Raw genomic sequence first — 26,853 nt, forward strand, 5'->3', positions numbered from 1 at the left:
CAACACATTTGTTTATTTTTCATTTTTCATTGGGGTAATACATATAACGTACAATTGGCCTTTTTAGTGATTTTTAAGTGTACAGTTCAGTGCCTCCGCTGGGTTTTGTAATTAACGGGTATTAGCCGTTGAGGGGAACATAAGACGACTCTGTCGGATGCCCTGAGAAGCCTGTCACTTAACCTAAGTTCAGATTCCTGGGCTTTGAAATGGCAGAAGATAAAAATAGAAAGTGAAGTCTCTGTTTCAGCCCAACATGGAATTTTATTTTAAAAAATATTAAAGTTTCTAGTCAGGAGACTGAAGGCACCATAATCCCTTTTATCTAAAAAGTGGATCTCCTCCCTTGGCCCAACCCAGTAATTTTGTTTAATTTCTTCTTGCATTGAAAGAAAGCGCTTTTACCCTAAATGCAGTAGTGGAAACTATTACTAGGTTTTTGGTTATTTCAATGTGGAAGGGAAAGTATGCAACCGAAAAGCATGAATGCTTTCTTGTAACTGTCCCCTCTGTTCAACACGTACGTACATTCATAGACCTCTTCTACAACTTATTTTTAAACGCTCTCTAAATATAAAGGTATAATGAGTGTGTCTTTCCTAATAATATATAAAAAACCCAGACAGTAGGTCCCTAATAATAATGAGTTTGGATGTAATTTGGGGCTGGTGACCGGCCCAAACCAGCTCTGCACCACGGTTACTAATTGTGTGTTTTCTGGAAGAAGGAAGAAGCTTGTCTTCCCAGGCAGGGGGACGTTAGCACACCCTGACTTGATGACATCAGTTATATATTTATATTCAGGCTAAAATGTGGAAACACTGTACCTTCATTAACCCCCCCAAACTATGGAAGAAGGAACTTGAAATGTCTTTAAGACCCACGTGGGGAGTTGGCGACGTGGCCACACTCCCAGACTGGAAAGTCCTCTTCCCGTCATCTTTTCATCCATCTCTCACGTTTATGACTCAAGGTCTTTCATGGCTGGAGAGATGTATGAACATGTGTCTGTGTCGATGCCCCTGGCGTGACAGGATGTGCTGCACACACAGCGCGTGTGCCCTGTGTCTTAGCACGTGACCGAGGGTCGGCTGCACCTCACCACGTGGAAATACTCCGCCCGTCTGCACTTTGGTATCTCTGACTTCAGATAAATAAACACGTTGCTGTGAAGGTGGGAGGCAAGCGTGCCTTGTTTCTCACGTTCTGATCCGTCGGCTGAGCTGCGGTGAGTGTCAGTGTCCTGTTGTGTGCATGCCAGGGACTCCCTCCTGCTCGGGAGGCCGGTGTCTGTGGGCACCAAGGGATCTGTTTGCAGGTGGGCGCGCACTGGGGTGAGAATTCCTCAAGGTTTTCTCGTTCTCTAAGCAGAAGTGTGCGACGGGGAGTGAGAAAGCAGCAAGTAGAGGCCAGAAGCTCGGGTCACGGCTCCTCATCGATGACTTGGTACTTGTTATGTCGCTGCCCAGGGAGGCTGTGCTGTGCATAGTTATTACACAGGTTATTACGCTGAGCAAACCCACAGCCCTCTGAGCTCAGAAGGAAGGAGTGACCTGCCATTCCGGCCCCCTCCTCCCCAGAAAGGTGACAAGGCTGAGCTGTGGGTGACCCTGCCCCGGACACCCCCTCACAGGGCACTTTCCTGGGCGTCCCTGTTCTCTAAACCGGTGTGGGATGTCGCCGCTGCCCACCGAACCCTTTGCCCCTGACTCCTCCCAGGTGTGATGGTGCTGGTCCCGGGTGGACTGGAAGGACTTCCCCTCCAACGGCCACTGCTCCACGGGGCCACACCAAGGGTTTCTGGGACCCGGAGGCCCCGTCCACTGTGACTGGGACGTTCCAGGCCAGGGTGGTGAGGCCTCTGCGGAACTAGTAGATGGCCTCACTTAGTTGTGTGATGTCACTTGACAGGAGATCCCCACATCTAGCAGAGCTCCCCAGAGACCCTGGCCCAGCCCTGGTGACACTGCTGTCCCTGGAACCTGACTGCAAACCTCAGTCTTGGTGTCACCTGTGCCGGCCCTGCTTGGATGCCCAAGGAAGGGTGGGCACTGCTGTGAAGGTGGGGGAGGGCACGGACCCCTGACTCCAAGGGCATCAGGCTGGTGGGTAGAGGCAGACACGATGTGCGTGTGTCCGATGGCATGGAGCCTGTTTTTAGCAGGACCCTGATAGTAATAAGAGTAATTCATTTCATCACTAAAATATATCACAGGAGGGTGAATTAACATTTGCTCCCAGGGGACCTGCCTAATTTCCAACAAGGCTTACACAGTCACAGAACGTGAGAAGTCACAGAGAAGGAGGTGATGGTCTGAAAACACACGGTGTGACACGTGGGTCAGTTTTTAATTTAAAGTTATGTGCTGTTTGTTCTTTGAACGTTTGAATTGGGGGGGCTGCTGAGCAGAGGAGAGTGTGGGCAAAATGAGGGGCCCTGGGTCCTCTCCCCTCTTCGGGCGCCTCGTGTGCTTTCGCTTTGTGCGGGTCCTGTTCTCTGGTTGGCCTGTGCTCCCGCAGCAGGAGGAACGCCCGGGGCTGAGCAGCTCCTCGCCTCGAGTGGGTTAGTCTCTTCAAGGTGCTCACGGTTCTGGGTCCTTCCAGCTCTGCTTCCTGCGCCTTGCATTGCTTGACAGCAGCAAAGGCGTTGACGTGTGTTCCTCCAAGGTGCTCTTCTGACGTCCCGTCCGCTCTTCACGACATGGTGGCTTCTAGAGCTTTCCTCCCAGGCACCGCCTGGAAAAGGGCCAGAACCAGAGCCTTTCTCAGCTTCTCAGACGTGGACCCACTTCCTGGCCCAAGGGGAACGGGGAATAGAGGTTTTTAAAAGGCCTTTTCTCCTTTGAATTTCCGTGAGTAAAGAACGACTGCCACTGAACGAAATCTTTGATGTTTCCTCTTCCCTGTTCCGCCCCTTCCGCCTGAGGTGTCCAGAGGGAGGGTGTTGTCTCTGGAGACATGTAACTCGTCTCAATCAAGGAAAAGCTAAGTCAGAAAAAGGTTAGTGCTTAGCTGAAAAAACCCAGACATTGAAGCGTTGAAACAATTTGTCCAGGAGACAGTTTGTGTAAATGGCCCTTTTGTGTGTCCAGCTCTGGTGTGTGATGGAGGATGCTGGGCACCCAGAGAGCTATGGGGCCCACGGGAGCATCTCCCGGAGATGCACATGTGACGTACAACTGGGGTCACATCCCCGCATCCCAAGGCAGGTGCTGTGCGTCCCCAAGGAGGCTCAGACTTTACGCTGTCTCACACCTGGCTCTGCCCCAGGGTGCGATAAAACGATGAAACGTCTCACGTCCCTGAAGCTGCGTTGACTAAATGACTTTAAAAATGGAAATGAGAAAAGGAAACTTCTCAACCTCTTCATAAGTTAAATGAGCAGGCAAGGGGTACAGGAAAGGCTGGTACCCCCCTCACTCCATGTAAACGTTGGAGTTCAGCACCTCTGGTCACAGTGACCCTTCCCAGCAACCCTTCCGGGATCCCCAGCTGCCAGCGTGAGACACAGCCAGGGGCTCCGCGAGTGCTGTAGACACAGTTATTTCAAGGGAACTAAGAGCTCAGCTCCTGAGCCTGGAGATACGGCACGATGCGTAATCGTGGGAGGAGAGGGAATCATCCCATGAGACCTTACTTTGGTGGTGTCCCACTTGTCTCTTTTCATTAAAAAGAATAAACAAACAAAAAACAAAACTTTGTGTAATTTAGGATTGAGAAGAAAAGCCTTTTACGCACCGCTTATGGCACAGGCCACATACATATTGTATCTTAGACTTTAGAAGATGTTTGCAAGTGTCCCCTTAAAGCTCGCTGTGAAATCTGTGCCGAGTGCCTTTCCAGTTGGGTGAGAAGAGAAGCACAGGCTGTGACCCTGGAAAACTAGGGACCAAGAATGACCTGAGATGCTTGTTTCATTGGCAGTGTAGCTGGCTGGTCAGGTGTGAGCCCTGACCCCACGGTCTGCTTTGTAAATTCAGAGGATGCAGAGGGAGGTGTGTTGGCGCTGCTCTACAGGTTGTGGTCCAGAGGGGAAAGCCACCTGTGGGGTGGGCGTGGCATTCCTGGTGGCCAGGCGTGACATGTTCGCAGGGTAGAGAAGTGCCAGCGCAGGTCTCCGTTGCCATCTGTCCATACCCTGTGCTGATGGCCAGTCCAGATTGGAGCTGGTGCAGTCAGTAACCCGCGTGGGTTGTCCCCACAGCTGAGTCTGTGCTGTTGCTGTCTAGGGCTCCCGTTCCTTTGGCTGTGACTCACACATGGAGTGAGAAGCCACCTGGAGGCGCTAACCCCACTGCTAACCTCACAGTGTGTCGCCCGGCTGCCCTCTGGGTGCTTTGATTTATTCCGAAAACATCTGCATGGCCCCAGGAAGACCCTGTGCATTTGCATCCGTTTACTCTCTTCTTAAAGAAATGCCATTAGCAAACTTGTCTTAAAAATGTACTTTAATGTGGACTTGTGCTCATTTCAGACACAGACAGTTCCTGTCCTGAGACAAGGCTTGAAGGGGGCACTTTGAGGGTCTTGTTACTTACACATTCACAGGAAAGTCATTTGCTTCAGTTAGAATGCCTTCTTGTTTAATATTGCTGCCCTGGGATTGTGAGCGCGGAGCTCAAAACAACAGGTTTTCATTTGACCTTGGCGTAGGGTCGCTTTTCCTGGCATGGCGTGAAGTTTGTAAGAAGGCTGAGCTGTGAAGCCTCTGTGTCACCCCTTTTTGTTAGGACACAGGATCATAGAGTGAATTGCAGCAAAACTGTCCAGGAATTTTCCCCGAGAGACGGCTGTGTCAGCAGATCTCAGAGTTTGGTGCTCACGAGGGAGAGACCACACTTTCATTTTTACTGTCTGCAAAGCGTTGATGGAAGGATGTTAGTTCACATACTAGTAAAACCAACTTGTTTTTGCTCAGCTTGCTCCTCCTAGGGTGGTGACTGGGGACAGAGTGCTTCAGAGGTGAGGACAGCTGCCCTCCCTGCTGCAGGAGCCATGGGTGACGCGGGTCAATCCGTTTAGCAGCCTCTGGATGCCCGTTTTGCTTACAGGTGGGGAATGTCCATGAGTGTTGGCAGAAGGAAGGTTTCGGTGTTTGTGGGTGGGTCTTTACAGAGTGGGGACGCTCGTCTGTGTCTGCACACTGGGTGACAGGCGGAGCATGGGCTCCTATGCACTTTCCCTGTTTCTACCTCAGCAGACATTCTCCAAGCTCAAGTGTGTGGGCTTGTCGCTCCTTATAAGGAGAGGTGCCCTGATGCAGCTGTCTTCCTTCTCCTGTTATTGTGTGGATTGCCATGTTATTAAAGTCCTGAAATGGTTTGATTTGAATTTGCATGAAGGAGTCTGTGTGAGTTAGAGAAACTGAAATGCTGTCCTGTGGGACCCCAGCAGCGCCTGGCCTGGGATGGGCAGTGGTCAGCCAAGCCTGCAGTGTGGACAGGGCCGGCTCACCTGGGGAGCCTGGAAAGCTCTGTGACAAAACACTCTGAAGATGAGTTTAGAAGCCCAGAGAAAATACTAGATTTGATAGTAATCTCAAAGATATTCTGATGCAAAATAGCATCAAAGAAAGAGCTTACATGTTTTATGTCGGAATTTGGGGACATTCTCTGATTCTAGTGTCAGAGGAGGAGGGAGCAGAGTTTTCACTGGCGTCACCATGCACGGAGGAGGCCAGCACTTGGGAGCCAGCCCTGGCCGGGGGGAGGGGCACTCAGCAGACACCTGAGTGGTCAGACCTAGGCTGTGTGGGCCATGGGATGCACACACCGGAACCCACACCTGTGGGGACGTGATTGGCGATGGTTTCCCTGTGCGTCCATTGTGAGCGTGTACACTATTCCTGCATCGTGGGTTGGGGACCTGAAGAGGTCTGCTGCGTGCCCGCCATGGCCCACGCACTGGTCCAAAGACTTTTGTTCATTTTCTTATTTTCCATTTGGAATATAAGATTGCAAAATGTTCTGTGAACAAGTTTCTGACAGTTGCAGAAAGTGAAGCTGGCAGTTGACTCCCCCAATTTCCTTTGGAGGCCACATTGAATAGGGGCTCCCGGACTTCTCACACGGGGTGTGGCCCAGGCGTGTGAGGTGCTGGCCACCTCTCGTGTGGTGAGGAGGCTGCAGGAGGCCTTGTCCACTCATCCCGCCATATGCCAGACAGATGGTCCTGTTCTCAGTGTGCCGCGGCCTGGGGAGTGGGAAAGCACACCGCTGTTCACTGAGGATACTGTCACGACTGTCCTGTTGGTGGTGGTGACCCGTGTTCCCCTAGAAACGGCACCTCTGCCTGGTCTGATGGCCATTGTAAACTGTCACTGACTAGTCAAGTTCAGTAGGTTGTAAAAATCAATTCCTGCCCCTCTATTACTTCCAGAAAAACAAAGGAATGAATCACCACTTGTGAACAGGGAGACAGTACGTCACGTGGGTCCTGTGGCTTGGAAGTGTAGCCCTAACCTTCACTGGAGCATTTTTTCAGTGATTTCTTTCTTGGGACGTATGCAGATACAGTAGATATGGGTTGTGTTAGTCTAGAAACTCTTGCCCTCAGGAGTACAAGTAAAACTCCACTTGTGTTTCAGGAGCTACTGGGCTCATTAAAAAAGAGAGAAAAACAGGGTCCATCAAATTTTGCCCCCCGTTTTTGTTCCTGGCCAGTGGCTGACCTGCCAGCTGCCCGGAACCTTGCCTGTCATTTCATGGAGGTGGACTTGGCTCTCAGAGGCCATGGTCCCCATGCTCGGCTGACAGCCAGCGTTCTGAGCGTGCTCGTGGCCCCGGTGTTGCTTTGTGCTTAGAGTGCAGCCCTTTCATTGGGAGGTCGAAGCACGTCTGGTGATGTCTGAGTGGAAGTTCAATGTCATTCAGCCTTTGGGTGAGCTTTGCTACCTGCTGCCTTGGATGGACATGTGAACGGCCAGGACATGTGGCCCTGCACAGAAACGCATCATTCAGCTGTTAGTGGACTTGTTCCTTGTCTTGTGTTGATGGCGCTGAAAAGACGAGGATCTAGTGATTCAGACGTGATTGCACTTTCGGGGACGGGTGGCACCTCTCCCCAGTCCATCTGCTCCCTCCGCTGGAGTCTCTGCAGGTTGTTGCTGGCAGGGTGTGCAGGCAGATCACCACCATCCTAATCTGAGACTCGGCAAGACTGCAGGCGTCAGGTCTCCCCTGGTTGTGACAGAGCCCCTTCCCTCCAAGAAAAGTGTCTGGTGTTCTGTGCAGCGAGCGTCCAGCCCTGCTTGATGTTCTGTTGCTACAGGAAGCCCGGCCGCCAGCCAGGTGTCGTCGTCGTCTTGGCATCAAGCCAGAAGGCTGCAGAGGGCGGCAACAGGCTTTGTGTGTGGAGTGTCCCCAGGATTGTGTGGACAAACAGGAGGGTCCTGAGTAGTGTGCAGGCAGGTTTCCAGGCAGACCCTAGCTTGACCTGCTGGCCCTTCCCTAGCTGTTCAGTGGACGACATGTGTGCGTGGGTGGTGGCGAGTGACCCTGTATCTGGGAGGCCGAGGGATAAGGGATGGCGGCCAGTGGTGAGCGCTGTCTGGGTTCAGCGAGGAGCTCCGAGCAGGCTCCCAGTCAGGGTGACGGCTGTGCCCTGGAGGAGCTGACCTCCGGCAGGGCTGTCCTAGGACGTGGGACATGGCAGGGATGCTGTCCGAAGGGCCCGGTGTGCCAGTGACCCAGGTAATGGCACCGTTAGGAAGCTAGCATTCGTGGGGCTGTGGGTGCGTGTTTTACAGCACTGGTGTTGGCACTCCACGTGCGGTGTGTTTCTGAGTGAGTTTTGGGTCAGAAGAACGCATGTGCACGCTCGGTCCCTGTGGGCCATGGCTGCTCCTGTCTCCCACCGAGCCCTTGTGAGTAGGGGGTGGGCATGTGCCGGGACCTGGGACGTGTGCCAGCACACACACTGGCGAGACGTGGCCTCTGCAGCTTGGCGTGACTCAGGCTCGCTTTTTGAAAGCTTTTCCCTCCACGGCGGCTTTTCCATGTGTGCCATCTACACACGGATTGGGGCCACATGCGTTTCTTGGCCACGTGAGCCCACAGGGAGCTGCGGGGACAGAATGTGCCGGGTGAGATGCGTGGATATCATTTCGATCCCACAGCTCAGAAGTCCTGGGGCGCATAGGAGAGTGAGAAGCTTCTCTCCTCAGAAGTCAGGTGGGACTTCGCATTTGCTTCCCAGAGAGGCTGTCTTTTCAGAGCGGCACTGAAAGGAACTGCCCTGCTGGTTGATGGCAGGAAGGGACCAACACGTTCCTAAGAAAGGACCCTGCTTGTGTTCAAAAAGGAAAGTTGATTTTCCCCGAGCCGCTGTGCACACTCCGCCCGTCGGCATGGGGCGTCTACACATCACTCCCGACAGCATGGTTTTACCCTTGGTTCTGATCCTGAAACGTTTCCTGTCGCTTATTCTGGGTTTTTTCCTCAGTGTCGTTTCCCTTAAGAAACTTAAGAACTAAGTTCCAGAAGACTGCCGTCACCTCAGCAAGCAAGTAGCGTATGCGTCTTAAGTGCAGGCAGGTTCAGTTCAAGAAGAAGTGTAAAATCGCTTACAAATCCTGTAGCTCCTGAGAACTTTGCAGAACGGAGGATCTAACGTGCAAGGAACTTAGGCAGATCTTTCTTCTTTGCGTGTCCCTGTGGAATGATGTGTGCTTACCTGTAAATGCTTCAGACAGACGTCCTTTTGTTTGCTGTGTGTGGTGTCGTGTGGTGGGGCTTCTAACCCTTCTCGGTGCCCTGTCAGCCTAGCTCAGTGGAGTGACAAGTCTGAAGCACCGCGGTGACGTTTTCACTTTCTGTGGCCTTCCTGTTGCACAATCAGCGGGCCGTGCCGAGCGTGACAGGAGGCCCCCTAGCTCCCTGCAAACGGTCAAGTTTAGTGCAGAAAGATACACTCTGGAAAAGTGGAAAACAAAACCCAGAGTAAATATAAACCAGGAAATGGAAAGGGGTGTGGACATGTGTGTGACCAGCTTGGTGACAGGGTTTTACGCATAGAGCTGACAGCCCAACAGTGTTTACCCCTGCCGGGTGATCAGTGAATTGTGCCTGTGGGTCGCAGGAAATGTGCGAATACAGAAGGCACACCTTAGCCTCTGTCCTTGGTTCTGAGGGTCAGGGTTTGGCCGTGAACCCCGCCGTGTGCAGTAACCTGAAGTCGCCTTACCTGCTGGGAGTCCAGAGGCCACCAGGTCAGCTCCCGGTGGCAGCGGTGGTGGCCAGGGAGCTACCTGGGGCTGATGTGTGCCTAAAGGACACGCCAGTTCATGTGATTTGGCACTGGGCACCTTCAGGTTGATTTTGTGGGTGACCAGCTTGTTCTTCATTGTTGATGGATAAAAGAGGTGGGGTTTGGGGTGTTCAGTCAAGCAAGGCCCCAGATGGGCTGTTCCCTTTTTGCATTTCTCAGCCATAGTCCAGGTTTCCCTAAAGAGGTCGCGCTGCCCCTGACCCCAGGGTACAGACAAGCAGCAGTTTGGTGGCCGGAGTTGAGGGCATCTGAGTCCCACTGGCGGGCGGAGTGACAGAGCCCGTGTCTGAGGAAGGAGTGGCTTCCTGGCATCTCAGGTGGATGGGACCTGCCTTCACCCGTAAGTGCGGGACTGTAGTTTGCCGTCAGCGAGTGACACGCTGCCCTGGCGTCCGGGACGTGGGGGGCAAGACGGCCTCTGTCACCAGCTGTACCCCTTAAGACGGGAGTAGCGGCTCTTCAGGTAACTGAGTGGGAAGCACACACGTCAGAGCCGCTGCGTTTGTCCCCAGCACCTCGTTAATTTGGTGGCAAGAGGTCTGTGCTCCTGACAAACCCGTCTGGCACATCGCAGCCGGGGAGCAACATGGCATCTCTGTGCATGGACTTGGCTGACCTGTGTGTCACGTGTGCTGCAGTCGGTTTACTAGTAACTGTCCTTTCACCAAATAGGTGTTTGCGTGGCTGGTTTTTGTGAACTCTGACACCTGAGTGACGAATGCCCCTGACTGGCCGCCACGGTCCCTGAGAACCCAGGAGCAGGCCGCCCAGGCCGTGGGACTGCTGGCCCTGCGCTCCACCAGCTGTGCGGGGCCCCTTGGAGCCGCGGTCTGTTGCCCAGCAGTGCCTGGCACATGTGCTCACAGCACGCCCTGAGAAGACCTGAGAAAGGGGGTACAGTGTGATGTGTGCTGTGTGCTTGGAGGTGGGGGCCAGCAGCAGGGGAAGGAAAGGGCCAGTGGTGACAGAAGGAACCAGTGCACATGCCGCTGTTCTGGCTCTCATGTTCAGTGTGGACTGAGCCGGAAACAAACAGATGACCCAGATGTAGCCACTGGATCTTGGAAAGTGTCGCCAGCAACTGGGGAGACTGCTGCTGTCACTGCTCGCCACAGGGTGCTGGTGAGCTTGCGAAAGCACACACTCTCTTCCCAGGTTGCCCCGGCAGATGGCAGAGACACTCGATTTCAAGTTCCACATGTGTCCTCTCCAGGGACCTGGGGGTGGGGCTAGGAGCTCTGAAATTCAAAAACATGCCTCGTTGTATTTTATATTTACATTTCCCCCAAAGCTCTTGCTGGGTAAGATGCTTTTGCTTCAGAAAAAATTCCCCTTCCTCATTTCTGGAAGGTGGCGTATGATGGCTTCAGCTGTTGCATTTTCTTAACTTTCGTGGCTGAATAACAAACACAGGGACATTATTATGGGGAATTGAAGTGGAATTTTGTGTGTTTGTCTTTTTCTGTTCCTTTTGAGAATCGTATACATGGTCTTTTATCTTCAAACCCCAGGACTTGCAGTGATGTGTCTGTCACGAAGTGTGCTTGAAAGTGTGTTTTCAGATGGGCAGTGCAGGGTAAGTCCCGGGGCCATGTGACATCATGGTCTTGTCACGAATTGCTCTTTGTAAACACGCTCTGATAGACCTCTGTCCTTCGGAGGCTGAAGTCTCCAGCTGCTTTCAAAGGTGCTGGGCGTCAGTGACACCCGGGTCGTGCTCCAGCACTGACTGGCTGTCGTGCGTCTGGAAAACTGATGTGGGTTACATGCACGCGTGTCACCTAGTAAAGCACTTGGGGGGACTTGTCCTTTTATAACTTTGATCCTTTTAATGTACTGATTGGTGTTTGCACAGTGGCAACAGAATCTTAAATAATGTCTTGCATGTTAGGCTATTTTCCCAGAAGACGTTCATAAGCACTTGCTTAGAATTCAGTAAGAGCGATGCTTGAAATGCGCATTTTCCCCCTATGTGCTCTTTCTTAATGAAGGGATGGGGGCCGGCTTCTGGGCTGAGCAGGATACCTGGGAAGGTAATGTTTAACAGGATGCCTATGGCTGACTGCACATCGTTCTGTCTCTTTGTGTCCTTGGGCACAATTCTGCCTTTCATTTGATGGTGGGGACTTCTGGGCTCTTTCACAAAAAGCACGGAAGAGAGAGATAATGGCAGACAGGTATTAATTGCAGTCCGTTTTCTTAGACTGGGAGAGACGTGTTGGTTTTAGGTAAGAGGCTGAAACATAGGTCAGTGTGGGTATTGGGGGGGGGGAATACTGCCTTTGGCTATTGGTTAATGTGGTATAAAATACAGCTTATTTATAGAAACAAATTTCAGTTAAAATGTGTTTTGTAATCAACTAATGGAATTTCAAAAATTATGTGCAGTACTCCAGGAAGTGTTCCATAGTAAGAAAACAGAGTGACTTTCTGTATGATTGTTTGTTTTCACTGCTGATAATTTTTTTTTTTTAATTAAAAATATTTACATTATACGGGATCGGATATAGTTTCTGCACTTTAGAGTTCAGGCTCACTAACAACCTATATGCCCCTTTTCAGGGGGATTTTTCCCCCCTGTAGTTTATCTGAGGCCTTCTGATCGTCCATGTTTGTTTTAAAAATAGAAATATAGACGTCTCCATTTTCTCTGGTGTTCCCCAAGCTTTCAAGTGTTTCTGAATTACTCGAAACGGGGGCTTTGATCGTTGTGGTGCAGGATGTAAAAAGAGTCAAACTGAAAACTCACTGTTTTTGTGGTTCATGTAATGAGTAGCGAGTGATTTTTTTTGGTCTAGTTTTCTGAAAGCTGAGAAGTCCCTCAGTGACGACAGACTTCGTTGGAGCCGCCCAGTTTGGGGGAGATGCAGTTTTAAGCTTCTGGAAAATAGGGCTCTTGATGGAAATGGTGACAGGACCGCTTTCGGCAGGCAGTCACGTTGGGGCTGCTCCCAGCAGCAGGCCAGGGGCTCCAGCAGGACGTTTATCTGCAGAAAATCACAGAACGAGCTCCTAGCGCCTGTTCCTTTTGTTTTTCTCTTTTGCAGTTTGGTGAGGCTTACGTTTTCAAGGACAAATAAGTTGACAAAGTCACTACTTAATGTAAGACTTGGGAAATAATGGAAAACAGATCACCCTAATGCATTCATTTTGGAGACCAAAGAGAAAATAAGGGGCACTCATTTTCTTTTGATAGAAAAGAAATGCCTTCCTTTATTGTCAGATGGACTCGACTCTGGGTTTTTCAGGATCTGTTATTATGCCTGCAGGAGCAACATGCCACATCCTCCCCGTTTATTCCTGGACTTTCTGAATGTGATCGGGAATTACACTCATCTGCTCGGCTGTTTCTCCACAAGGTCAGATTTGACTCCCAATCTTTGTGGTTTAGTAAAAGGACATTTGGGCAGCTTGTGTTTTAATGTTACTTTCTGTTTTCTTTCGGAAACATGATGGTATACGATCCTCACTGTCAGGAAACCGTCTTCTGTTTGTACCTTGCATCTGGAGGTGGATGGAGGTGGCACCCCTCTCTCTTCTTCTGAGCAGGAATTTCTTTGGGTTTTTGACAGCTTGTGGTAAACAACTTCATAAAAGGCAACCTACTTGCAGAACAGCATTCAGGTCACCCGAGCGCTTTGGCTGTAAATGGAGCGCCGATTCTAAAGCTGTGGTTGGAGGTACAGAACCAATGTGAGTCTTGCTTAAATGATGAGGGAGTTTGCGTCATCGCACCTTGTTATGCACAGTCTGTGGCATGGTTACATTTGGGGACTAGCATGGTGGCACGTGTTTTGATTTATTTGGAGGTGCTAAATAATTTAAAGGAGATCTTTGTTTAAGAAAATGGAATTTTGTCACCGTCCTATTGATGGTTTGTTCACATTACCTCGTGTTCTGAACAAAGCGAGGGTGAGACTCATCTTTAAAACGAATGTTTTGGGGCAGAAATATGGGCGCACATGGTTCTTTGGGTGCTGGGAAATGAGACCTGTTGTCGGCACTTGTGCGCTCCTAGGCCCTGGGATAGTGGATTTGTGTCTTTTTTCCCCTCGTGGGGGAGTTGAGGGGGGGGGGTTCTTGTCAATGCAGCCGATTCTGGTTGCCGTTTTTTTCACTTCTTGTTAGAGTGGAAATGTAGTTGGCGCATAATGGATTATTCATTGGTCCCAGCGAGTGGCCTCAAGGCCTGGTCATCAGTGGTCCTTACTCTCCCCGCCATGAATGGGTCACTTTATGGAGCCACTCGGACCCTAGTCTGGGGACGATAAGCCTGGATTTGTTCATCGCAGGCAGATTGGTGTGTGGGGAGAGGAACTCCTTATTGTTGCTCTGGAATTTCTCCCCATTTGTTCAGAGAATGAGCTTTTTGTCTGGGCAGTTCATCAGTGCCGGCAGGGTGTTCATGATGTATTTCAGCTCAGGGCTCATACGCTACAGTGTAACCGTAAAGCCCGCTTCATTGTCTGCAGGAGAACAAACGCCTAGTGTAGTGCAGCCCGGCACCCAGTGGGTGTGCCCTGTGGCCACCGCACACGGGCTGCCCAGAAAGTGCCCTTGAGAAGCGCACCGCGGGCCGAGCTGGAGACTCCTCCTGTGACTCGGGGACTTGTCCTTTGCACCCCCGTCAGTGTCCCGAGCCTTCTGTCTGCTGGGAGAGCTTGTCTTTGTAAGGGCATGTCCCCTACCTCTCCGTTCCCACATTTCCTAAGTTCTCTGGTCTCCGGTGCTCTGCATGCTGGACGCGGACCCACTAATTCTGCCTTTTGGGAGCCTGTTGTTTCCCCGAAGGTGAAGAGAGGGAGAGGGAAGGATAAGTGACCAGGAAAGCATAGCACCCAGGAAAGCAAAACTATTTCTAAGTATCACGATATGGTTGATCAATGGACTAGGAATGAAAAATACCCTAGAGAGTCTTTGACAAACAGCACCAGCTTCCGGTCAGCTTCCCTAACGTGAGAAACATGTCTCCCTGCAGGAAGTGCCCCCAGTTTTCCGGCAGCCCCCCTCCCCCCAGCCTCGCTTGTGTCTACCAGTCAGGGTTGGGTCACTTTCAAGAAACATATGGCGTTGCTCTTTTATGAAAATTACTCTAAATGTTAGAGGTCATTTGAACATTCGCCTTCTGACTCTTTTTTCAGAGTAAGAGTTTGATAGAATTGACTTTGATAGTTTGGGGGAAATCAGTACAAAACTGAATGGCTTTGCTTTGTGTTGGTTTAATTCACACAGCAGAAGGTGGCAAGATTTGCCATAGAATAAGAGACATGCTTACTGTTTAAAAATATAGGGTGTTTTATCCTCCTTCCCCCCATAACGCCGTATTTAACTTGTCAGAAAGTGATTGTTTGAAGCATGTAAGAAAGCACAGCGGCATTCCTGGGGGTGCCTTGGGAAGCCATGGAGCCACCCTCTTGAACACCCAGGTAAGCGCAGGCTGCTGGTGACACCGCACTCACTGCCTGTGGCCACCCAAGCCTCCCATGTCAACCAGCAGTTGCTTAAAATAAACTCTGCATTTCATTTGAACAGTTTCATATTGTTCAGACGGTTTTTCATTGAATTTCAAATGCTAGGATTAGCAAAAGGTAATTTCCCCACTGCATTCCTTAGAACCCTCTGAGCTTCCTGGGGGCCTGGGGGGGGAGGGGAGGTCAGTGGGGGGCCACAGGCTCCCCCAGGGCAGTTCTGCTTTCAATTGTTTTCCTGGGGTCACAAGTAGGAGTCATTCCTTTTAACTTCTTCTGTGAAAAACTTCCAAAATGCATAAAAAACAGAGTAGCTGACAGACATGCACACACCCACCATCTAGAGCCTGCAGTTGTTAGTATGTTGATGTACGTGTATCTGCCTTCTTGCTCCTTTTTGTAAACCACCTGAGGTAAGAAGTTCCGCTCACGATAGCAACCTAAGGCAGGTCCCAGCAGTGGTCAGGTAATGTCCAGTCCCAAGTCCGGAATGCGCGTCTTCCTAGGAGGGCCTGGAGCTGCCCCTGGGCCGTGTCTGTGGTGACAGGGGACTTGGTAATGGTGTTAAACAGCCTGTGACAGTATGGTCACCTGGGCCCAGTGACTCCACGGGGGTTACTATGGAGCAATTTCAAGTTTAGCCGCCTAAGCGTTTGTTAGTGTGTCCTTTTGAATTGATCAAACCAAATATTGTCATTGCCAGTGGCCAGGTCTCTTTGGGCACTGCACTGCCATCTCATTCATTCATTCTACAGTCATTAATTAATTATGGGGCCTGACATGTACGGACCACGTGTTGTATGCTAAACATCATACCTTGTGTGCATTAGTTTAAATCTCACAAAATACCATAAGTCATATTACCACCATTTACATTTTAAAGATGAACAGATGGGTTAAGACACTTGCCCAGAGTCACACAGCTGATCCAAGTGAGTGGCACAGCAGGTTTGACCTCCGGTCGTCTGACCTCGAAGCTCCAGGTCTAGACTACCTCTCCCAGCGCTGTGGTGCCTGCCCACTCTATGGCTGGCCCTGTACTCGCCGGGCACTCGGGGGAGAGAGCGAGATATTCTGTGAGCCTGCCCTCATAATGTATGCCATCTGACACACAGGTGGGTGACGGATTAAAGAAGCAGTAACAGTAACGTGTCCAATACATGCTGGGATAGGGCTGGGGCCACACCGAGTCCTGGGATGTGAGCAGGGCGCTTGGTCATGGACTCGGGTGCAGGGGTCCAGCCCCTACAGGTGGAGGCAGGGAGGATTTGGGTCTCACCCGAAGGGCATGGAAACGTGACGTCTCAGAGAGACCAGCCCACTCTGCATTCTGGAACTGATTTTTGGCTTGAGACTGCAGATGCAGCTCATGGGACCCAGCTATGGTTGGATGCTGGCGGAGGCAGAGGGCGGAGCTCAGGCAGACCATCGTGTTTGTGGTTGTGTCCTCGGGACCAGGGAGTCACCTGCACCCTTAGTGCTCATCCCAGACCAGCCTGGACTCCCTTTGGAAGACTTAGTTGTGCCTGGCCAGTGTAGCCATCACTTCCCTCCCTGCACTTCCAGACACTTCCACCTGCCCTGCTGGAGATGGCCAGGGCGCTGTTTTCCAACTGTGTGTTTACGCAGTATTTCTCTTTCTGACTTCTGGGTTCCTGGAAGCTAAGCCTGTTTCTTAGTCACCCTTAAACTTTAGACTCCCAGACGTGGCCCGGCACCCAGTGGGCCCGCAGGGCTTATGATGAGCCCCTTCTTAAGTGTGACCCTGTCACGCAGCCCTGTGGGGTCCGAGCCCGGACGAGCTGTGCTGGTAGGAGGTTCACACTTAGGTCTGTCTAGGTCCCTCAGCTGTGGTGAAGGGCCGTTCCTGCAGGCTGTGTCTGGAGCTTGGCTTCAGAGGGTTTTCATACAGGAGTCCTAGTGCAGGTGGTGGGAACTTGTCCTCAGTTCAGTGGGTCACCTGGTGCGCTTCAGGAAGTGACTTCTCTGGACTTTGTTACATCGAAGACACAGTTCCCAGGGTCCTCACATTCAGAAGCGATTTATTCGATGAGACGTGTGCCCACAGGTTAAATTCACCCCAAACTCAGTGAGTGTAAGCAGCCTGGGAAAGGCTCTTCATTTCCAATGCGCTATGCAGGCGAAGGGTATCTGAGGTGTGGCAGTGACCTTGTGTGTGTATTCACACCTAGTGCTTTCTTTATGTGTTTACTTGGTTCTTTTTGAAAGTTTAGCTACAATTTTATTTTCATAACTTTTATATTTTGCCCTCTTAAACCCCTCCCCACATCCATTATCATGCAGTTTTGCTGTAAATACACATTTTTATTTTCTTTAATAAACATTTTATTCCTATTTTTTATAAATGTGACTAAATAACCTTTTTAAAAATAGAATGTATTGAAAATTACATAAGGCATTTTAAAAAAGTAGCTTCAAACTATTCATTGCATCTCTGCGGAAACATACACACACACACACACACACACACACACTGAGACATTCATTGGAAATCTATTTTAAAACCTTAACCAGCAAGCCATTTTTATGCTTAAACAATTAAATTACAGTCTTGTCTGGCAAGGTTCCAATGACAGCCTTGGAAAAAGTTTGCAATACAATAACAAAACTATGATTCATTATGAGCAGAATACGCGTCTGCATTCCAGTGGGGCTGTACTTCACATGCACGTATACCTGGGGGTGACGTTTGTCGTACGTCATTCCCCCATTCCCCAATATTTGTATTGCTGGAAAGCTTTTTATTCCCTCTGGGTAAAAAGCCAGCATTTGTTTACACGTTTGCTGAGGCTCGTCATCTTTAGGGTGGTGTGTTTCAGGGAGAGTCGGAACACCAAAGCGTTTGCCTGCAAGAGTAAAGTAGAGGCAGTGTGGTAGTGACATGCCTCAGGCTGGACCCGAGCAGTGTCACACGTCCACGGGGGGCATCCGGAGGTGCACCACTCCCCACCAGGGGCACAAGTAAATGGGGAGAAACCCTCTGAGACCCTCCCTCTCAGAGGCCGGTGGGCTTTTGAAAAAAGGAGCAAAGCCGGTGGTGCCAGGAGGCTGACAGCGTCCCCATGACCCCTCTTACTGGGACAGCTGCCCAGGGCGCGTTTTTAACTTTGAAGTTCTGATGACAGCATTCTTGTTCTTTTTGGGAAAAGAAGTGATGACTTTGTCTTAAATAGCCATTTTTCTGGCAGCTGAAAAGAATGATCGCAAAGGTCTGTTGATTTGGCCACGAAGGAGAGCTGGTTGCACGGAAGGAATTACGTTTTTGACTGTTTCTTTAAAGGTTTGCAAGAAGCTTCATCAGTGTGCTGTGGGCACCCGGACGGAGCCGCTGAGAGGGAGTTTTGTTGATGTTATGATTTCCTCAAGAAGATGGTGTTTTGGGCTGAAATAGTTACTACCGTTACAGCATTTTTTTCCATTTCTACATTTCTCCCTTCCAAATTTCTTTCAGTTCTTTAAAAATGCACCCCATGCAGTTGGCACAGGGATTTACAGAGGGGTCATTTTGAAAGATGGAGGTGGGTGGCAGAGAAGTGGAAGCCCAGGGAGAAGAGCTGTTTGGGGGTCACGGGGGTGCCGTCAGGCCCTTACTTGCTCCTGTGATGGGGACCGTGTTGGCTTCAGGCACAGCTTTGAAGCTAGTTTCAGAGGGAGCCTGAGAGAAAATAGAAACTATATTCTGTAGTCTTTGGGTTTCTTGAGGAAACGTGTCCAGTCATTGGCTGGGGGTCAGGGTGCTGGGGAGTCGAAAACTTAAATGGATTTCTCAGCAAGCAAATTTGGCCGCGGGTAGCCTTCGCAGACATGCAGGGGGTTCTGAGGCCTCACGGAGAGAAGGAGAGCGGTGCCGTCACACTAAACCTTGTTGTACTCCCAGCAGCCTGGATGCTGGAGGCGGCCGGGGCTGTGATCACCTGTGACCCGCTGCGATGGCCTGGAGGGCAGGACGCTGCCTGGTATTCATCGGAGGTGTGGCAGGTGTGGTGGGCGTGCACTGTCAGGCAGGTGTGGTGGGCGTGCAATGTCAGGCAGATGTGGTGGGCGTGCACTGTCAGGCGGGCGTGATGGGCGTGCAGTGTCAGGCGGGCGTGGTGGGCGTGCAGTGTCAGGAGGGCATGGTGGGCGTGCAGTGTCAGGCAGGCGTTATGGGCGTGCAGTGTCAGGCGGGTGTGGTGGGCTTGCAGTGTCAGGCGGGTGTGGTGGGCGTGCAGTGTCAGGCGGGTGTGGTGGGCGTGCAGTGTCAGGCGGGCGTGGTGGGCGTGCAGTGTCAGGCGGGTGTGGTGGGCGTGCAGTGTCAGGCGGGTGTGGTGAGCGTGCAGTGTCAGGCGGGTGTGGTGGCCGTGCAGTGTCAGGCGGGTGTGGTGGCCGTGCAGTGTCAGGAGGGCATGGTGGGTGTGCACTGTCAGGCGGGCATGATGGGCGTGCAGTGTCAGGCAGGTGTGGTGGGCTTGCAGTGTCAGGCGGGCGTGATGGGCGTGCAGTGTCAGGCAGGTGTGGTGGGCTTGCAGTGTCAGGCGGGCATGATGGGCGTGCAGTGTCAGGCAGGTGTGGTGGGCATGCACTGTCAGGCGGGTGTGGTGGGCGTGCAGTGTCAGGCGGGCGTGGTGGGCATGCAGTGTCAGGCGGGCGTGGTGGGCGTGCAGTGTCAGGCGGGTGTGGTGGGCTTGCAGTGTCAGGCGGGTGTGGTGGGCGTGCACTGTCAGGCGGGCGTGATGGGCGTGCAGTGTCAGGCGGGTGTGGTGGGCTTGCAGTGTCAGGCGGGCGTGGTGAGCGTGCAGTGTCAGGTGGGCGTGATGGGTGTGCAGTGTCAGGCGGTGTGATGAGCGTGCAGTGTCAGGCAGGCGTTATGGGCGTGCAGTGTCAGGCGGGTGTGATGGGTGTGCAGTGTCAGGCAGTGTGATGAGCGTGCAGTGTCAGGTGGGTGTGGTGGGTGTGCATTGTTAGGTGGGTGTGGTATTGCTCACGCACTGTTCACTGCGCTGTTTCAGGGGATATGAGTGGTGATCAGAGGAGGGTTTGGGGGGACACATGGCTTCTTCATGTCATGTCCTGACTTTCAGGACCTAATGGAGGAGGTGCTGTGCTTAGGGGGTGAAGGATGCCCCCTGAAAGCCAGGCAGCTGGCTAATGGGGGGTCAGGGCTCCCAGGGTCCACTCTGTACCTCTCAGCACTGGCCGAAACCCCAGGACCTGCCTCACCTGGATGTCACGGAGAAGGGTCCCCATGCGCCCAGCCCAGAGCTGCCACCTGGCTTGGAAAGAGCGCCTTGAGTTGGAGAACGTGGTGGCTTTTCACATCCTTTATGGACCAACTTAGTGGTCCAGTGGAGTCCAAAATTATTTCAGTGCCACCAGTTTCCAGTGTTTCCGTTGTTTTTTCCCCCTCTATAAACTCATTTCTGTATGGTTCTTTAAACTCCTGAGATTTTTATACCCAGATTAGGTCACTAAGTTAAATATAAACAGTATGTTTTATTCATGCTTTTATATATTACATCACATTCAGCTTTTGAGGGGATGAAATAAGCCCTGGGATTGAAGCGGATGTGTGCCAACCATTTACCTTATAAAATCATCCTAAATAATATACAGCCACCCACAAACTTGTGCTAAGACTAAAACTGCTTGGAAAAATAATTTAAATTAGCTTAAAATGTCATTAAGACGTGTTCTCGTTAACCTTTGTTTTTCCTTTTTTTTTTTTTTTTTGTGGGGGTTATTCATTCATGTTGTTGGAGTCATTGATTTTGGGGCTCCCGGTCCCGTCAGGAGGACTCTATGTGCATCTACTAGTCTGACAGGTACAGGACACCTGTGCAGCTCGGCTTCTGGCCTTTACTCGCCAGAGTTTGCTGATCAGACTGCATTGCTTCTTTACGTGCCTGGGAACATTGCTCACAGGGGGCTTTCTTGAAAGGGGTTTCAGAATGCTTAATTCTAACTCAGATTTCACCTTTGTGCGGGGATATGAGGAGGAGGCGTTTGGAGGGAGCGGGAGGGGTGCTGGGTTTTCACAAGGCCTGTGCTGGACGGCGTCTCTACCCTCGGCAAAGTGGAGGAAGGACAGCGTGAGGCACTCAGAACCCGGCGCCTTGGGCGTGTTTTGGGGATGCACCCGTCGCCCCTCCCTTCTGTGGCCAGTATTCTTTTCAGTGTCTGCTCTGGTGGAAACATGGCAGGTGGGACCACCCAGAGTAAGCAGGGAGTCGCTGGCCAGGTTCTTCCGGGAGAGAACCTCTCATCTTTGAACAGAATATGGGCATCAACACACTGGTTCAAAACCAGAAACACAGAGCTTCCTCACATTTTGTCAGCTTTTCAGTCTGAGTTCTTAGTGTGTAAGAGGTTGGGACTCTAAAAACATGGCTTCCTGTCCACGTGGAGCTTTTTGAAAGAAAACCTGCCCTTTGGGTTCCCCTGGGTGTAAGTGTGGAGAGCCTGCCCCGCAGTGACTCTACGTCTGCCGGGAGAGGAGAAGAACGAAGCTCCGCGTCCTGGGTCGCTGTGTGGGCTCCCCCCGGCCTCCCGCCCTCCTGCCTCCCGTCGGAACACCATCCTGAAAGGCACTGGTCTCCCATCCTTTCTCGTGGGCTCACTGTTTCATTTATGTTCCACTTTTCACAAGTCAGATGGAAATTCCTGTTTGGAATGCACACAGTGGCTTTTCAGTGTGTACCATTTGGGGCTCACGTGGTGGTTTACAGGCATTTGGCTGGCTTTCCCACAGCACAGAGGCTTACCCGCTGGGTGCCAGGTACAGCACTGGGCACCCCTTGTCCACTCAGCGGAGACCTGTGCTCAGGCTGCTGGAAACGCCCAGGTGCCTGGAGGAGTGGCTCAAACCAGCGCCTGCCCTTCATTCTCTGGAGGGCAGACAGGCATGAAAGTGCCGGTGATGAAGCAGTGTGACACCTGCTGTCACCAGGGAGAGGCAGGACCAGCCTCCCTGGGGAGAAGGCACTGTGGGAATCTGGCCTGTGGAGAAGTGGGGAGGCCGCCTGACCTCCCGGGGTCGTCAGGGGATTCTGCACCTAGGACTCAACCCTCTGGCCAGAATTTAGGGTGCCTTTGGGGGGAGAGCAGGAGAAAAGGGACAGGACCATGACAGGAAGGGCATTGTAAGGTGCGCCTAGGAATCTGGGCTCTCTAAGAGGCGGCGGAGACTGAATGTTGCTGTGGAAATGGTCTCGTGGTCACACACCTGGAAGTGGTGTCGGTGGGGCAGCCAGCGTCAGCGGCTGCTTCGGGGCACAGATCGTGAAGGAGCTGGGGGTTCCCTTCCTGCCTCTCTTTTACTACATGAGCTGTGTTCTTACTGAAGCCTCACTTCCCACCACCTGCACCCTGAGTGAGTGCCTTCCCAATGGGACCGCCTTGCAGCTCCTTCACCACCCGCAGGCGTCCGCCCCCCCACTGTTCTTTGCCACCCGTCCCCGTCCCTGTCCCTGTCCCCTCCGTTTCTCTGCTCCTCAGTCCCATGCCCTCCTCGTCCTGATAGCTGTTTCTCACACATGTGGGAACTCTGACCAGCGTTTCATTAAAGACTATATCTTTTTGATAAAAATTACTTTAGTGCAAAATCATTCCCAGTGTTTTATTTTAATGAGTTAGCACATGGTTATTATCAATAGTTAATTGCTTAATTTTTGATCTTTGAAAGGAAAGCAGCTCCTTGTATGTCTCTTATGATTTTTGTTGGTGCCTGTTTAATTTGGACTAGGTTGATATTTTTAAGAAGGGGCGTGTTTCTCACCGTCTGTGGATGTCACTGGGTCCCTGTGCCCATGGGGAGCCTTGTTCCTAAGCTCTCCGTGTCTGTTCTGTTCCAGGTGCTTGCGGCCATCCGCCATGCTGTCCAGGTAGGAAATGCACGACGTCGTGGCAGGCGCATCTCTGCAGCTGGGCGGCAGAAGGCTCCTCTGAACATGGAGAGATAAGACCTCCTCCCGCAGGCCTGCCTGACAGACAGCCGTGCCCGCTGGGGCTGGGCGAGCCCCTGTCCCCAAGATGGATCGCAACCAAGAGGCCGAGACGGAGCTGAGAAGGGGCCCCAGCCCCACCAGGGCCAGCAGGAGCCCGGAGGTGGACGGGGACAAGGCCGTGAGCCACAGCTGCTGCATCTGTGGCAAAAGCTTTCCCTTCCAGAGCTCCCTGTCCCAGCACATGCGCAAGCACACGGGGGAGAAGCCCTACAAGTGCCCCTACTGCGACCACAGGGCTTCCCAGAAGGGCAACCTGAAGATCCACATTCGCAGTCACCGCACGGGGACTTTGGTCCAGGGCCACGAGCCTGAGGCCGGCGAGATGCGTGTGTCTGAGGGCCTGGATGGCTGCACCAGCCCCACGAAAAGCACCTCTGCCTGCAACAGGATCCTGAACGGCGCCACGCAGGGGGACAGCAGCAAGATCCTGCTGAGAAGCAGCAGGAAGGAGGCGGAAGGCGCCGCGGAGGACGGCAGGGCGGCGGCGCAGTGCTCCTTCTGCAGGAGCCGCTTCGAGCGCAAGAAGGACCTGGAGCAGCACGTGCAGCAGGCGCACAAGCCCTTCAAGTGCCGGCTGTGCCCGTACGTGACGCTCCGGGAGGAGTCTCTGCTGAGCCACGTGGGGAAGGACCACATCGCGGCGCAGGGGCCCAGGGCCGAGGCCTGCGTGGAGAACGGCAAGCCCGAGCTGCCCCCCGGCGAGTTCCCGTGCGAGGTGTGCGGCCAGGCCTTCAGCCAGACCTGGTTCCTGAAGGCGCACATGAAGAAGCACAGGGGCTCCTTCGACCATGGCTGCCACATCTGCGGCCGGAGGTTCAAAGAGCCGTGGTTCCTGAAAAACCACATGAAGGCGCACGGCCCCAAGGCGGGGAGCAAGAACAGGCCCAAGAGCGATCTGGACCCCATCGCCACCATCAACAACGTGGTGCAGGAGGAGGCCATCGTCGCCGGCCTGGCCCTCTACGAAGTCTGCACCAAGTGCGGGAACCTGTTTACAAACCTGGACAGCTTGAACGCCCACAACGCCGTGCACCGCCGGGTGGAGGCGGGCCGGACGTGGGTCCCAGCCAGCGAGGGCGCTCCGCTCGGCCCCGTGCACTCCCAGGAGCTCTTCCTCCAGTGCCTGAACCTGTGTCCGGCCGGGACCGCTGCGCCCGCCCTCGGACAGGCCGGCCAGCGAGTGGCCGAGCTGGACCCGGTCAACAGTTACCAGGCCTGGCAGCTGGCCACCAGGGGCAAGGTGGCGGAGCCGGCTGAGTACCTCAAGTACGGGGCGTGGGACGAGGCGCTAGCTGGGGACGTGGCCTTCGACAAGGAGCGGCGCGAGTACATCCTGGTGAGCCAGGAGAAGCGCAAGCGCGAGCTGGAGCCTGGCACGCAGGGCCCCCCACGCAAGAGGGCAGGTGCCCCTGGGGACTCGGCGCCGGGACCCCCGGAGCCCCGGCCCACCTCGCGCCCCAGCCGCCGCGCCGCCGCCCCCGCCGGCCAGGGCAAGTCTTCCGAGTGCTTCGAGTGCGGCAAGATCTTCCGCACCTACCACCAGATGGTGCTGCACTCCCGTGTGCACCGCCGCGCGCGCCGCGACAGGGACAGCCCCGCAGACCGTGCGCCCCGCGTCCGCTGCGGCTCGCTCAGTGAGGGAGACTCGGCCTCGCAGCCCAGCAGCCCCGGCTCGGCCTGCGCCGCCGCCGACTCCCCTGGCTCTGGCTTGGCAGAGGAGGCGGCAGACGACAGCGGAGAGGAGGGCGCAGCTGACCCTGCACCAGGTGAGCACATGCGCCCGAGCCGCTAGGGCTAAGGTGGTTGGCGCCCAGGTGACTCAGGCCCAGGTAGTCCTGGCGCCCAGGGAACCCATGCCCGGGTAGTCTGGGCTCAGGTGGGTCTGCACTCAGGTGGCCCTTGCCCAGATATCCCATGCCCTGGTGGCCCCATGCCCAGGTGGCCCGGCCCCAAATTCCTACAGCTAGGTGGCTCAGGGCCAGGTAGGCTTGGCTCAGTGTTTTGCTCCCAGGTAGCCCTGTGCTTGGGTATCCCTTCCCAAGGTATGTCTGAACGGAAGAGGTCCAGGCCCAGTAGCCCTGCATCCAGGTGGCTCAGGTGATCCAGGTGCCCAGATAGACCTGGCTCCCTGGTAACCAATGCCCAGATAGTCAGGGCTCAGATAACCCTGCACCCAGGTGGCCCAGGCCCAACAGCCCCGTAGCCGGGTGGCTTATTGTCCTGCACCAAATATTCCTGTGCCCAAGTAGCCCTTTCCCAGGTACCCCATGTCCAGGTAGGCTGGGCTCAGGCAGGCAGGCCTGCACCCAGGTGGCCCTGAGCTCGGTCTGGCGGGTGCAGACACAGATGCCTATCAACTCCACTCCACGCTCCGTTTTGTTCACTGCCCATACATGTTTGCATAAATGAGCACCTGTAACCCACTGAGTTGGTGGTCTCTCTGGGACATCAGTCATTTGAGTTAAGAACAGGTGGCAGACCTCCCACCAGGGCAGTCCCAGGCCTCGCTGTCTCACCACACAGTGTGCACACACGTGCACACACAGGGAACAGGCGCATAAGGCACAGGCACGCACACGTACACTTCCTCTGTCCGCTCCGCCCCGCATCAGGCAGCCAGTGAAAGAGTACCTTCGAATCCGTGTGCGCTTATAATTAATCTCCCTGGATTCTAGTAAACCCTGTGGGTTTAGAACAGCTAATTGGCACAGCTTACTTTCCAAGCAGCAGCTATGGAAACATTTAAAGGTGCTTGGCAAACTTCGTTGTCCTCATCTTCCTACTTTTTATCAGTTGTGAACCTTTTGATACTTTTCATTGTTTTTTGTTTTGGGTGTTCCTTGCAAGTTACAGAACTTGTAACTTTCTGCACACAACCAGGAATGTTTCCTCACTCCTTGAAAACCTATTAATGGCTGTTGCTTTTACCTGAGAGGTCAGGGGTGGTGGAAGCCCAGTGGCTTCAGCGGGGCTGTTTCTCTTCCTAAGTGTGTACGCACGTGTGTAGGGGCACAGTCACACATTATGCTTGGGCCCGCGTTTCCCATTTCACTGCTTAGTCCTTAGCCGTCAGGAGCAGCAGGAAGCTACATTGTTCTCTGGAAACACCAGGCTTGTTCCTGGAGCTTTTCTGGATTCTTCCAACAGTTTATCATGTAAAACCTGGAGAAGCCAGTTGTGACCCAGGGTAGCATTTTAATTCTTGGTTTCACTCTTTTAAAAACTTCACAACTAGAGCTTTTTCTTGGTCTTTTCCAGTAATACAATGACTCCTGTTTGGAGCACGTTGCATAAAATATTAGGGTAGCTCTAAATCCTATTTATTTGTTTGTTTTCTACTTTAAGACAGATATTTTTAATAGTTGCAGAAATTCTTGGGCCTGGTCCCCATTGATTGTGATGGCAGTCAAGGGATTAATTATAAGCTAATTCAGTAGTGCTGTTACAGTCAAGATGTTGGAAAGATCAAACTAGTCTCACTATAATTAGACTTTGTTCTTCTCAGGTTCACTAATTTTAGAGATTTATCATTTACTTAATGAGAGTATATATATATTTTCTCTATATGTAACTTATGTTTTGAGACATTTAATGCCACAGTTGAATCTGTAACAACATTGTATATGGTAGTTGAGTTTCACATGTCACCAATAGACTCACCAGAATATTGTAGCTTATTGAGAAACTAGAAAAAGAAATTCATGGCATGACTGAGGCAGAAACCGTTGAAGAACATTCTAGGTCTGCTTGCATCCCTTTTTTTAGCCCCAGAGGACAGTATCTTTCCTCCTAAAAGTACAAAGTTTTCAATCGTAGCAGCCTTTAATGGTCTAGTAGAGCATTAAATTGCTGATTCATGGATGCACCGCAAGGAGAGACACGTGTTATATGGATTTAATACTCATGAAATACTCTCATTAGAGGGTTTGGCTAGGGTTTCTGAAGCAGCTACTTCAGAAAAACAGACCGGTGTTTTGTGTCCTGTCTTAGGATCTGTGCCTTTCTTTTCTTAAAGATATGCGTGCAACCTTGGAAAATGCTCTCTTTTCCGGTTACTGAAAGATTACTTAGATCTTTAGACATTTTAAATGACTTTAAGTTCTCATAGAACTTTG

At 52.4% G+C, this 26,853-nt stretch overlaps 1 protein-coding gene across 7 annotated transcripts in view; it reads left to right on the forward strand.

Annotated features, from left to right (window-relative positions):
* The window catches only part of ZNF516 (zinc finger protein 516), a 113,831-nt gene that overhangs the window by 22,892 nt on the left and 64,086 nt on the right, over positions 1-26,853 (forward strand). For 5 of the 7 annotated variants that reach the window (XM_074339824.1, XM_074339825.1, XM_074339823.1 and 2 more), the window contains exon 2: positions 22,586-24,504. In XM_074339824.1, the coding sequence (XP_074195925.1) occupies positions 22,764-24,504 (1,741 nt within the window). In that variant the 5' untranslated portion in view covers positions 22,586-22,763. Of the gene's footprint in view, positions 1-9,561; positions 10,390-12,108; positions 12,627-22,585; positions 24,505-26,853 lie in introns of those variants that run through there. The other 2 variants (XM_074339827.1, XM_019715544.2) reach the window with 2 other exon arrangements.

This window comes from Rhinolophus sinicus, linkage group LG09 (genome assembly GCF_036562045.2).
Source record: "Rhinolophus sinicus isolate RSC01 linkage group LG09, ASM3656204v1, whole genome shotgun sequence".
In the NCBI taxonomy this organism is placed as follows: Eukaryota; Metazoa; Chordata; class Mammalia; order Chiroptera; family Rhinolophidae; genus Rhinolophus; species Rhinolophus sinicus.